The 14,089-nt window shown below is 38.0% G+C and overlaps 2 protein-coding genes across 27 annotated transcripts in view; one reads left to right on the top strand and one right to left on the bottom strand.

Annotated features, from left to right (window-relative positions):
* CACNA1C (calcium voltage-gated channel subunit alpha1 C) overlaps window positions 1–14,089 on the bottom strand; it is a 590,134-nt gene that overhangs the window by 556,500 nt on the left and 19,545 nt on the right. The gene's annotated exons all lie outside the window — the stretch shown is intronic.
* The window catches only part of DCP1B (decapping mRNA 1B), a 50,073-nt gene continuing 47,926 nt past the window's right edge, over window positions 11,943–14,089 (top strand). For all 3 annotated transcript variants that reach the window (XM_039362295.1, XM_039362376.1, XM_039362213.1), the window contains exon 1: window positions 11,943–12,124. In XM_039362295.1, coding sequence (XP_039218229.1) covers window positions 12,117–12,124 — 8 coding nt within the window. In that variant the 5' untranslated portion in view covers window positions 11,943–12,116. The remainder of the gene's footprint in view (window positions 12,125–14,089) is intronic.

Raw genomic sequence — 14,089 nt, 5'->3', positions numbered from 1 at the left:
CTGGCAATCAACCCACTAGATTTCAAAGATCATTGGAAAAGACAAATTCACATATTGTAGCTAGATTAAGTCTAGACCTTTCTATCATGCGCTCCCTGACATTTGGACCCTATTAATATCTATGCTTTACATGTATTAGTTTGTCCCTAATCTCTTCCTAATGAAGCAGAATTCACACATGCCATTTCGTTTAAAAAGGCAGTGTGGAAACGCTACCTATTTCTTATTCATACTCAGAAATCCAAAACGTAGAGGAGGGAACTAGAAGTAAAGCTATAATGGATCTAATCCTTACTAATTGAGAAGAAGTGATAGAGGGAGTTGAAGTTGCTGGAACCTTGGGTGAAGCTGAAATTCAATATAATGCAAACACAAACAATAGAAAATAATCCAACCAGAGTCTTAAACTTCGAAAGAGTTGATTTTAACAAACTCAGAGAAAACCTAGGAAAGATTCCATGGACGAAAATCCTACAGGGAAAAACAACTCAAGAAGCATGAGAAACACTGAGGAGTGTGATCATAGGGGCCCAGTCCAGCACGGTACCACTGAAAAAGAGAAACAAAAAATTCAAGAGGAAACCAGCATGGCTGCACAAAAGCACTCTCTGACAAACTGAAAGACAATAAGGACAAGTACAAAAAATGGAAAGAGGGACACATAACTAAGGCTGATTATCAGCAGACAGCCAGAACATGCAAAGATGAAGTCAGGAAAGCAAAGGCTCAGAATGAACAAAGAATTGCAACAGAAATCAAGGACAATAAAAAAAAGTTTCTTTCAACATATAACAAGAAAAAAGTCAAAAAAACTGTAGGTCCACTAAAGAGAGAAGATGGCAAGGAAGTAACAGGCAGTAGAGAGAAAGCAGTACTGCTTAACTCATTCTTTGCATCCATCTTCACACTAGAATAGCCCAACATACCAAAAAAAAAAAAAAAAAAAAAAACCTACTGCAAAAGACAAACTTGAAACAAAAATCAAAATAAGCAAGAAAATGGTAAGAGAACACCTGTCCAACCTTGACAAATATAAATCACTGGGGCCTAACAGATTACATCCCAGAGTTCTGAAGGAGCTGGCAGATCTTATCTCAGAACCATTGTACCATATCTTTCATAAATCCTGGAGCACTGGGGAAGTACCTGAGGATTGGAAAAGGGGTAATGTGGTTCCCATCTTCAAGAAAGGAAAAAAAACAGACCCAGGAAACTACAGACCAATCATTCTAACATCAATACCGGGAAAATCTTGGAAAAGATAATCAAAAAAACAGATCTATGAACAATTAGAAGCAAACAAAGTTATAACCAGTAGCCAGCACGGGTTTGTCAAAAACAGATCATGCCTGCTTTTTAAAGTTTCTTATCTGGCGGAAATGGCAAAGATTTCGGCTTTCCTGAAGGATCAATCTCAAGAGAAGTATGTTGTGGTATGGAGGAAATGGATAGATTTTATACAACACAAGATGGATATTAAAAAATATTATTTAGCTTTTTAATAATTTATATTGAAAAGCCAATTTTCTTGAAAAGCCAAACCTTTTTTTTCCCTTTTTTTTAATTTTCTTCTTTTCTATTTCTCTTTTTTTATATATATATTACCTTTAATTATTTTATAACTTGTTTAAGTAATGTATTTAGATTTGTTTATAGTTTTATAACTTATATTGAAAAGTTAATTTTCTTTTCATATTTTTTATGTATTTCTTTTTTTTTTCTCTTCTTTTCTGGTATTTATGTTTTTCTTTTCTTATATATATAATTGTTGTTAATTATTTAGTAATTTGTTTAAGTAATGTATCTAGATTTATTTATATTTTATACTTTTTTTAAGATTTTTTGAAGAAACTCTAATTAAGCCTATATCCAGCTCTGGGATAGTCGGGGGAGGGAAGGGGAGGGTGGGGAGGGATGGGGAAAATTGCTTTGTTTTTGTATTGTAAAATCTTATAAATTTTCAATAAAAAAAAACAGATCATGCCAAATCAATCTTATTTCATTCTTTAATAAAGTGACTAAATTAGTAGACCAGCGATATGCTGTGGACATAGTATACTTAGACTTCAGTAGGGCATTTGACAAAGTAGACCACAACTTGCTGCTTAATAAGCTAGAAAAAGGTGGGATAGACAACAACACTATCAGATGGATCTGTAGCTGGCTGTCAAACTGTACTCAGAGATTAGTCCTCAATGGTACTACATCCACATGGAGAGAAGTAAGCAGTGGGGTACCACAAGGCTCCATCTTAGGCCAGTACTCTTCAATATCTTCATTAATGACTTAGATGAGGGAATAGAAGGGGAACTCATCAAATTTGCAGATGACACCAAACTGGCAAGAATAGCCAACTCCCCAGAAGACAAACTCAGGATCCAAAAAGATCTTGACAAACTTGAACAATGGGCCCTATCCAACAAAATGAGTTCCAGTGTGGAGAAAAGCATACTTTTACATTTAGGCAGGAAAAATCAAAGGTACAAGTACAGATTGGGCAAGACCTGGCTTAAAAACAGTAACTGTGAGTCCTAGTGGACGATCACTTGATTATGAGCCAGCAGTGTGCAGCAGCAGCCAAAAAAGCTAATAAAATCCTGGGTTGTATAAACAGAGGCATAGAATCAAGATAACGCAAAGTATTAGTACAGCTTTATAAAACCCTAGTAAGATCACATCTGGAATACTGCAGCCAATTTTCGTCACCATACTACAAAAGAAAATGTTGAGACCTTGGAAAAAGTTCAGACAAGAGCAACTAAGATGATACAAGGCCCGGAGACTAAAAAATATGAAGAATGGCTGCAGGACTTGGGTTTGGCTAGTCTAAAGAAAAGAAGAAATAGGGGGGACATGATAGCAATATTTCAGTATTTGAGGGGCTGCCACAAAGAAGAGGGGGTCAAACTATTTTCCAAAGCAGCAGAGGGCAAGACAAGAAACAATGGTTGGAAACTGACCAAAGAGAGAAGCAACCTGGAATTAAGGAGAAACTTCCTGACAGTGAGGACAATTATCCAGTGGAACAGCTTGCCTTCAGAAATCGTGGGCGCTCTATCACTGGAGATTTTTAAGAAGAGACTAGACAGTCACCTGTCTTGAGATGGTATAGGTTCTCCTGCATGAGCAGGGGGCTGGACTAGAAGACCTTCAAGGTCCCTTCCAGCTCTATTCTATTCTATTCTATTCTATTCTATTCTATTCTATTCTATTCTATTCTATTCTATTCTATTCTATTCTATTCTATTCTATTCTATCCCAGAGTAGGGCTTTTCCCCACCACAATTTGAAGAGACCAGAGATTAAGCCTGGTATATTTTGCGTATAAAGCAAACACTCTACTGATTCTTTATTCTGGATATTTTGATGAGTATTTTGTAGAAAGGAGCAGTGAATGCCACGTGAATGTCTTTTGTAGAGAGGATGGGCTGAAATACATATATGGTCCAGGGTTTGAAGGTCACCTTGCTTTTCCAGCACTTTGTTCATTGACTAACACAATTTGTGGAAGGTATTCTGCACAAACATTTTGGGTCTTTGATTTGAATGCTTAGTGAGAAACAATTTTGAGGTTGCCTGTCTATCCTGTGACATAAACCCACAGTGATTTCAAGACAAGAAAGGAGTTCAAATCCCAAAGTGTTTGATATTGGTTTCATAAGGTGAAAAGAGGAACAGAACCTCTCCATACACAACGCACTCCACACACAGAGAGACATTGTTCTTTTCCAGTTTTGTCTCCATATATGTCAGGCTTCCCAGCTGAACTAGACAGGAAACAAGGCTAGATTAGTTAATTCTACTTTACTGTAAAGCTAACAGAATCTTGCAAGTCTGAAGGTACAAACTTCCTGCTGCCATTTTAAATAGAGTAAGTCTTTCCTAAATCTCTTCCTCTGACTACCAATCCATTGGGGGCGCCTCCCTCTGTTGTCTGATTGCTTCCTAGACAACATCTCTTCCCTTTATCCCCCAAAGTCATCCACACATTCCATTACAATGTACTTGTTCATATACAGATCTCATACCCACTAGGATTTGGCAGAGCAAAACATCTAGGGATGCACATGTCATTCTAAAGAACATGGTGGTCCCACTGCTTTAAGAAAGATAGTTGATTCATGTGAATGTGCCTTGCAAAACGCCGCTTTGAAAGCGTCACACACTCCTAATATCTTCGCAATGGAGTTCTTTATAATACATGAGAAAAACGGCGATTTCTGAGAAATGACATGCTATACTTCCTTAGCAACAAGGCCAGCTCTGAGAGAAGGAGATGCCCACTCAGGAGGAAACAAAAAAAAGAAAATCAGCAGCTTTACTTAATAGTGTGCATAAAATATCTCACAGACTCCTCCAACCCTTTTAAAATTGTACTGCTATTACAATCAAACCCAAATCCCTTTTCTCCTTGCCTTTCCCTAATGAAGGATGGTGCACTCTGTTCCCAACACATCTGGAGACTGGAGAGTAACACTGGATTACTCTGCAATGTTATTACATACTGTATCACTCCTCACTCTTGATCTCTTGGGTGGTACAATGTTCTTACTCAGAGCTCACTCACTCTTAGGACTTCTTCAGCTTTTTTGTGCTATTAATAAAGCAGTGCTGTACAGCGTGTGCATGTGCATTCATTGGTACGACAGCCGTTTAAAATGTACATCACATATTTTTTTAAAAATCACCAATTTGCAACAAATAAGGTGCAAGATATAAATAATACAAACAAAAGCACCCATGCAAAGTTACTCTGTGACGCGAAAGAAAATATGGACACCTCCTATAGTTGGCCACTGCTAGGAAAAGGGGTTGGAAAGAATTCCCAAGTCCGTGGATTTTTGGGTTTTCCCTACCTTATTTATTTAACAAAAGGGGCAGAAATACATCTTTTCCTTTAAAATTTAGATGAGCCAGCTTTTTTTTTTTTAAAGAGCTGGATACCTAACATTCTGGCTCATCCATTTTGGCCTTGCGAGTTGTTATGAAATATAGACCGGTACTTTTTTTCATGTGGATCATTGCTTCATGGTCATAAGACCATCACATAAACCACAAATCATCACTCTGGTGCTTATCTCCCAACCAAAGTTTGTTTAATATATTTACTGTATATGGTTGCTCATTTCACAGCAGTATCTCTAGGTAGCAAACAGAGGTTAAAATTGAAAAACAGCCCAAGAGTATTAGTTAAAAAAAAAAACAACCTGAAAATTGTCAATAAAACACATCCAAAAACATATTCACATGTAAACCACAACTCAAGAAATTAACCAGCATGACTCTCTTAACAGCCAAGGTCAAATAGCCAAGGGAACAACCAGAGTGCTAATGTCTTTAGAAGGACAACCTTGAGATCCTAATATTAAAATAAATAGAGGAAATTTTTTAAGGCCACCAAAGCCCACAAGATGAGCTGGTGAGAGACAAAAGCAGGATTAGGAAACACATCAGTTGGGTTCACTTATATTCGTCTTTCATTTTTCTTATTTATGATTTGTTGCATAAAACACAGTTCGCTATGTTTATAGAACATGCTAAACCTCAAACACATTTATTTAGCGATATGTTATAGTTATGAAAAGCATCCTACAGCAAAGAATGTAGATATGCAAGGCAGGAGTCTTCCTGTCTAGGAAAGAGACCAGCCTAAATAACTGTGCTAATATTTTATTGCCAGATTATTCCCAAATGTACCTCTTACTAATTGCCACATGGGAAAAGAATAGGCACAAAATGAATTCGTAATTCAGGAACATCCTGCTATTATGTAGGAAGACTTTATAGCTACCTACAACTCTGTGACCCATTAATATATTGCAAAACAAACATTTGATATTTGCTTATATGACAGTCTATGTTTATATTCAAAACATATATATGCATGTGCATTTGTATTCATGCATGTATACACACTGGCATGTACACTAAAGCATTTAAAGTAAAACAAGAATGAACTTTATAATGTGCTCCACATTCTTGCTCCTTGAGAAAATAAAGAATTACCAGAACTGCAATAAGAAAAGTACATGTTGTGTGTAATGGATCACTGAGATTTGATGGATCACTTTCATTAAAGTTTTTGGGGAGGATACCTGCTGTTGTAATATCTTGGTGTTTAGATTTTATGCAGGAGTATAAGTGTGTGTATGTGTATAAATAGAATATTGAAAGCGAACAGAGCTTAATACATGTTCTTACCTAGGTTGAAAATATGTTTTCAAAGTCGGAAGTGCTCAGTACTTACTTTAAAAAATAAGTCTTAGTTGAGACTTATTATTTTCTACTTAGATTCTGGGCAAGGACATAATTCAAAACCATTTCTCCCTGTGAAAACAATCCTTTTCAATATTCCAGAGTGCACAGCTAATACATACTTATGAATCACAGTTACAACGCTCACAGAGATGTAACAGAGTGTGCACTGCCCACCTGAATAAAAGAAGTCAGGTTAAAAAAAGTGCTATATTCCACAGGGAATGCTGTAGTGGCATTGCTGGAAAACCAATTGATGCAAGTGTTTCAGAGAAAACAAAACAAGAAACAAGTAATCCTATCCCAACTCATAGCCAACATGTCTAGTAGAGGATTCCAAGAGCTGGTGCACCTTCATCAATTTGTGCAAACCACTCCCACTTTATTTTAATTCCATGAATTTTCAAGACTTCTGGAATTTAATTTAATTCCATGAATTTTCAAGACTTCTGTAATTCCTAGTGAGCATCTTCAGCCAATCATTCCTCAGTCAAGACAACCAAACATTGCATTTGGAATTACAGAATTGCAGAATAACAGAGTTGGAAGGGACCTTGGTTGGTCTTCGAGTCCAACCCTATACCATTTCAGACAAATGGCAGTCCAATCTCTTCTGGAAAATCTCCAGCAATGAAACACTCAAACTTCTGGAGGCAAGCCATTCCAGTGATTAATTGATCTCACTGCACGGAGATTTCTTCTTAGTTGTAGGTTGGATCTCTCTTTTAAAATTTTCCATCCATTACCGGTACTTCTTGTCCTGCCTACAAGTGCTTTGGAGAATAGGTTGACTCTTTTTTGTGGCAGCCCCTCAAATATTGGAACATTGCTATCGTATCACCCCTAGTCCTTCTTTTTGTTAGACTAGACATACCCAGTTCCTGCAACTGTTCATCATATGTTTTAGCTCCCAGTCTCCTAATCATCTTTATTGCTCTTCCCTGCACCCTGCAATCTCAACATCTATTCTTTTGTTCTGTAGGCTCCCAAGACCCTATTCTAATGGAACTGCAGAAGACAAAGCTCTTATGCTGATGAGCTTTCTAAAGTTTCAAAAAATCTTCTGTCTTGGTAACCCCAAGCTCACTCTGCTTCAGAACTGATAATCTCTTATTTTATTTTTATCCAATCCTAAGAACTTGCCGAATTTTGTGAATTAACAAACAAAGAGGCGAAAGATCTGATTCACCAGGGTACCATTTCAGCAACGTTTTTTATTTCAAAAAATCCTGATAGTAATAAGGCAGTAAAATCTCATTGGTGAATTTCCCCCTGAAAAGGGCTGGGGGCAGGAATCATAGTTGGCAGCTTAATCAGAAAATAAATGAGTTCACTGGCACTGGAATTTCTTCTATAGCTGAGGCAAGTGAGGTTGAATAAGAGAAACCCTGAATTGTAGAGAAAAGTGAGAAAGTTGAGTTTTTAGAGTTTATTCCTGTTTGCTGTTGTCTTTCTTGCAGTAGAAAAAGTAAGAAAAAAACAATAGTATACTATTATTCTTGACTAAATATCCACCATAGGGTACCTGTCATTGAGAAAGGCACAATAATGCTTTGCTCTAAAGCCCATGACAAATAAATGGAAAATAAAAGTATCAAGGATGTTGAATGGGAACTGCATGATGTATTTGCTGAGAGGCTAGCAGCAAAAGATGTACCTCCAATGAATTTTCCCAACCTAAATAGCTCCAGCATGCAAGAGTCCCATCTTACAGAAACAAAGGAAATAGGAATATGCAGTCAGAGCCAACAAAGGTGAGTATATCTTTTTCCATTTTTACTTGATTCATTCACGAAATTGTCATGCCAAAAAGAGTTGAACTTCAAAGAGTTCAATGAATGAGAGAGATCTATCTACGTGGACAGGCCTAGAGCAACTGTATAGATGCAGAACTCACAGTTCACAGAGCAACACCCAAATCTAAGAAAGTAGGAGAATCTGTCAACCTGTGTCCACTTCACAAGAAAATTGATTTCCCCCCCCCCAGCAAATGCAGAAGGCTTGAGAAGAAATCTTTTGAGAAACACAAAGTTCTGTTGAAACAATAAATTTGCTTTTGATGCTGCTTATCTATAATCCCACCCCCCCCCCAAAAAAATAAAGGAATCCACAGGGTTTCACTTCCACTATCCAGGCCTCAGCACTATCCATTCTAGATAACCTAAGCAGTTTTGTCTGAGAACTTGATTAGAATATGAAATGGGATGGAATCCCAACTGTCATTTTGACCCCGAGTTCAGTTCCAAGACCCTGGTTTCTGTACCAGAAAGCCACTTTAATAAAAAAAGGCTAGGAATGACAACCTAAATCTTTTCACCAAAATGACCTGTGGACAAGTTCTGTTGCCACAAATGTTCTTTCAATTCTGAATTTGGAAGATGGAGCAGGACAGGTACAGATCATATGTGGTTCAGCATTTGCCAAGAGTTGGATAAACTATTTTAATATATGTGCGCAAATTATTTTAGTATATTTTAACACATTTAGCACATTTTGCTAGTAGAGAAACATCAGCCATGGTAAGAAGCAACCTATTTTTCCGGAAAAATCACTATTGAGCATTATCTATTTGAATATTATAATTAATCTGTCAATAACCAATGAATTAGTAAAATATTAAGACTTTCTTTGGTTGAGGATAGATTGGAATTTGAGTCTTTCTACTCCAAGTCCTGAACCTTAATCACTTTATCACCCTGGATCTTATTTAGAAAAAAAGTTTTGACAAGATAGTTTCAGGATTCTGAAAATACAAAACTCTTAGCATTCGTGATTTAACTATATGGTTAATGATATAAAATTTATTAAACTAGGGCTGGCACATCTGGGCTCCTGATCTGTTAGAAATCTTCAACTCTGGACTACCATCTGGTGATTGCTGGTTGTTTGCAGCCCAGATCTAGCAATCCTAACATAAACATTTCCATGTTAGGTTAAGGATTTAAGGAAGATTTCAACAGCAATTACAGTATTACTTTGTAGGCAGCAGTTAAGAACAAAGCACTAGAGGGCAGTATTACCCATCTGTGTGCTGTATAAATAAATATGTGCATTTTATCTGAACCCTTTTCTCCCCAACCTTCATGAGTAGTTTTTCCAGTATTTTCTGGTTTGGCCAGAAAAAAATTATAGAGGGAAGAAGGGTCTCGAATTCAAAATGAACAATCAGATGAAACAAAGGAGGCAATTCATCCTACATCTGTTTCATTTCTGTTGAATCAGTATTTACTAATATACAGTATATTGCACGATTGATTAAGCTGTCATCTAGTTGCCTAGTTAGTTTTCCTATCTCTGTTGATTGAATAAGAAACCAGACAAATGGGAAGCCATGACACATTGAACAATTGTGTACCTTTTCCATAGAGATTTGTGATGGTTTCTGGCTCACTACCATGACTTTGGCTGATCTTTTAAATGGTAATCAGAAATAAATCTTAGTATTTGGATGAGGGACTATAAAGAGATGAGACAAAAAAAAATCTAAGACGCCAATGACTAATTTTCTGTGGTCAAGAAAATTGCCTACGTGTGGTCTGTGTAGTTACCAGATTTTACTTTTTCTGGTTTAAAAGAGAAAGCCTTAATGACATGTGGTTAGGCAACCAGAGAATGCTCCATTTGATGGTTTATGCAGGAAAGCTATATATTAGTATGTCATAATTAAAAACAGTTGTTTGGTGGGTGATTTATTACCTCTCTATTTAAAAATGGAAATAAATGGCTTAGTTAGAACTACTGTATCTCAGCTTTGGAAAATACAGACAATATTGAAACTGCAGCAAAAATAACTTAATATAGAAAATAATTATTTTCTGCCACCTAATGGGCAGCCAGATTTCTGAAGCCAGAAGTTTTTTTTTTTCCTTTTGTTCAGTCATGTATGACTCTTGAAGACTGCCTGGACAAGTCCCTGCACTTTCCTTGGCAAATTGTTTTGGAAGTTGTCTGCCATTGCCTCCTTCACAGGGCTGAGAGAAAGTAACTAGCCCAATGTCACCCAGCTGGCTTTGTGTCTAAAACAGGACTAGAACTCTAACCACTGCACTAAACTGGAAAATCAAAAAAGGAAAGAAAGCTATGTTAGTCTTTTTTTTTTCTTCCTAACACAATTGCAAGGTCCTTTCTTCAGATTGTGAAAAAAAACCCTTATGTTGGTTGCAACAGGAATTAATCAACCAACTTATCACCCAAGCCTATGTTAGTCTATTATGGCCAAAAAAAAAAATAGGACACATCTGGGAGCAATTTTCCCAGCTACACATTTTATTAAAAGGCATAGGCTCTAAGATTAAAGTGTACTATATTCCCTTTAATCTATTTTATTTTTAAAAAAAAGTTGGAAAAGGTGCTCCCAGACTCCTCCACATCTCTAGTTTATAATAAAAGAAAGTATTTCCCAATATCATCAATCATTTGGGAAATTCTAAAGTAAGGATCCCAGAAACTTAGAAAATTATCAAAAAATGAGGGAGTAGCAAAAATGTCTAATATTTGCAAAAATAATTTTAACATCTCATGAAAAATAAGTTTAAAGAATCAATGATGATTGCGAGTTATAAATTTTTATCCTCTCCCTTTCATTTGTTTGCCTTGACATAGAAGCAACAATTTGTAGTTAAATTTTGAAGAAAAAAAAAGTTGGAAAAACCATCCCGACACACCACCTTAGTATTTGATTTAACCCCAAAATAAGAGCTACTAGTATCTTAAGATGAAGGCATGGGATGGGCAGGTCAATCAATCTGTCCTTTCAACAAGTTTAGGACAAGTCAATTAACCTACTAGCAGATAGAAGCTTTTCTAGATTAGTAAAATATCTAATTTGGGGGGGGGAGGAGGCTGTCCTTTCTTTCAGTGCTGAAGACTATCCTTTAAAGCAATTTTTCTGGAGCTCAGCAAATTTTAGAAGTGAGGACTTGGTAATTTTAAGAAGTGTGGATGGCCTCTTAAAGTTGCCAAGGATGAGAAACAGTGCTGTAGAGAAAGATCAGCGGTGGCTATCAGAGTTATCTCCTACTAATCTATCAATCTATAGAAAATTTAATGCAGCAGAATTCCAATACATTTTCAGCTTAACTTTTTGTAAAACAGGGCAGTTTGCATCAGCCAAGTGGTATGGTATTTTTTTTTTAATTACTCCTAAAGAATTGTAGACTTCAATTCTCAGAATTCCTCAGCAGACTGAAGTCTTCTGGATAAAGACTGCAGTCCTGGCAATAAGATATCAAGATTATACCCAATTGTAAAATGAGAAAATTAATTAAATATTATAAAAAAGAATATAGGAAACTATTCAGTTTCTCCATCTAAATCTAACGTGAAAATTCAATGTTGAATTTTCTCTAATTTGGGGGGCAAGAGATCTCCCCATATTGATTATCTTATTGGCAGTGTCTTTGGGAGTTGCAAAGAATTTGCGTTTTATTTCAATGTCGCACGGAGTTGGGTTTTTAAAGTTAGTTGGAAAAATTATTTTAAAAAATGCTAGAGGGAGGAATCAAAAGCCAAGACCGGCGAGGGGAAAGCTGGAAGGGTTGTCAATAGCAACAATCCGGTGCTAACGGCAATCGGTACTCGATTGGCGGGGCTCCTTATCACCCAGTTTTGCAATTCCGAGCGATCGGTGGAAAAGTCGTCGTGTTGAATCTATTTCTCGGATCTTGATTAGTTGTGCCTGCTCCGAATGAGGGGAGTTATTTTTCTCGGAGGCAAGATGGCTGCGTCAGTGGCTGGGGCTGCCCCACTGGGCAAGGGGTTGGACATCAGCTTGGCGGCTCTCCAGCGGCACGACCCCTACATCAGCAGCATCTTGGACGTGGCCAGCCAGGTGGCGCTCTACACTTTCGGGCATCGCGCCAATGAGTGGGTGCGTGAGCGAGTGCAATCCCGGGACGGTGGTGGGGAAGTGGAAGAAAGACGGAATAAAGTAGCTGTCGTTCCCGTACCGTAAATTCCATAGTATAGGAGCGGGAGGGGGAGGAGTCTTTCAAGCCTTTACGTGGCATCCACTCAAAAGGGAGGTCCCGTAAACCCTCTAAATGACTCTCCCTTCGCTTTTAACTCGAGGTCATTTTTCCTATTCAAATTTGCCTTGCGTATATTTTGGGCAGAAATCATTATGATCATTGCCCTTTTACCGAAATGGTTAAAGGGGGGGAAGGAGCCTTCTTCCAATTTAATGCCGTTTTATTCTTTTTAGGAGGTATTTGACTATTCTTTGCTGCCTGACCTTATTTCAAAAGGGACAAAGAGGGGTTATGTCAGGGATAGGCAACCTCGGCTCTTTTATGACTCGTGGACTTCAACTCCCAGAATTCCTGAGTCAGCTGATTCAGGAATTCTGGGAGTTGAAGTCCACGAGTCATAAAAGAGCTGAGGTTGCCTACCCCTGGGTTATGTCTATGGAGATTCTCAGTAATCCAGGTCATAGTTATCCCAAAGGTGCTTTTTCACAAGGCATTTGGACTTTCTTGTGGGTTTTTTGTTTTTTTTTAAAGACGTTTCGCTTTTTGGAGGAGAAGCGAAAGGTCTTCAAAGAAAAAACAAGAAAGTCCAATTGCCTTGTGAAAAAGCACCTATGGGAAAGAGGGGTTATCTGCCCAAGGTCTAAATGAAGCACATGCCAATTTTGCTTGCAGAAATCCCTTTCTTGCGTCAGGGAGCACTTTCTCCTAATGAACTCCAGAGATCTGCCAGCAGAACTACCCTGGCTGCCAAGATAAGCAGAGAGGCACTGGAATAAGGAGAGGAGAGGGGCAGCCTGCTAGTGGAGGAGCAGCCAAAGTTACATACCACATCCAAGTTCCCATTCAAAACAGACATAGCCACAATCTAGCACCAAGTTAAAAGAGTCCGAGAGTAGATTTAATCAGTTTCCAGAATAATTAACAATATGGATGATCCAAAAATCAGTGTCCTAAATCCCACCCCCTTCATCTCCTCCGTAGTATAAGATTATGAAGCAGAACAATTCCAGCCAGCCTATTTTTAGTGCACTTGGCCTTTAGTCACCTAGTATTAGGCTGTCCAAATACATTGAGGTTAATAACTGATGATTGGGATAGGCCAGTGTTTCCCAAACTTGACAATTTTAAGGCATGAGGACTTCAGCTTCCAGAATTCCACAGCCAGCAACGCTGGCTGTGGAATTCTGGGAGTTGAAGTCCACATGCCTTAAAATTGTCAAGTTTGGGAAACACTGGGATAGGCGCTTTACAGCTGGCAAAGATGGGAGTGCCTGCAAGGGAGCTCCTTATGGCAAAACGCTTCACTGCGCATCCTCGGTAATCAGGTTTGGGCCTGTTGGGAGCCCCAGGAAGTTTCAGATTTGAAGGCTGGCCTGGAAAGTAAACAAATTCCCATTACGGAAGAGTTTTTATTTTAATTGATTATGTGCCATCAAGTCATTGTTGATTCTTAGCATCTATGTGGATATCAGATGTTCTCCATGATGAATCCTGGAAGAACCTCTTCCATAATGGTGCCAAGAAAACTGCAGGGGTGTGTGGGCATAATCATTGGGAGCTGAACTTGACTTTATTTATTTGTTTTATTCCGCCTATGTTACAGGCAGTCCTCGACTTACAACCGTTCATTTAGTGACCACTCAGGGCACTGTAAAAAGTGACTTATGATGTCCATTGTTCACAAGACCGTTGCAGCATCACCGTGGTCATGTGATCAAAATTCAAACGCTTGGCAACTGACTCGTATTTATGACGGTTGCAGTGTCCTGGGCTCATGTGATCACTTTTGCGACCTTTTGATAAGCAAAGTCAGTGGGGAAATCAGATTTGCTTAACAGCCGTGTGACTAACTTAACAACTGCAGT

Source organism: Crotalus tigris, unplaced genomic scaffold, assembly GCF_016545835.1.
Source record: "Crotalus tigris isolate CLP2741 ecotype Arizona unplaced genomic scaffold, ASM1654583v1 scf7180000017541.2806704, whole genome shotgun sequence".
Classification (NCBI taxonomy): domain Eukaryota; kingdom Metazoa; phylum Chordata; class Lepidosauria; order Squamata; family Viperidae; genus Crotalus; species Crotalus tigris.
This window is presented reverse-complemented; position numbering and strand designations above follow the sequence as displayed.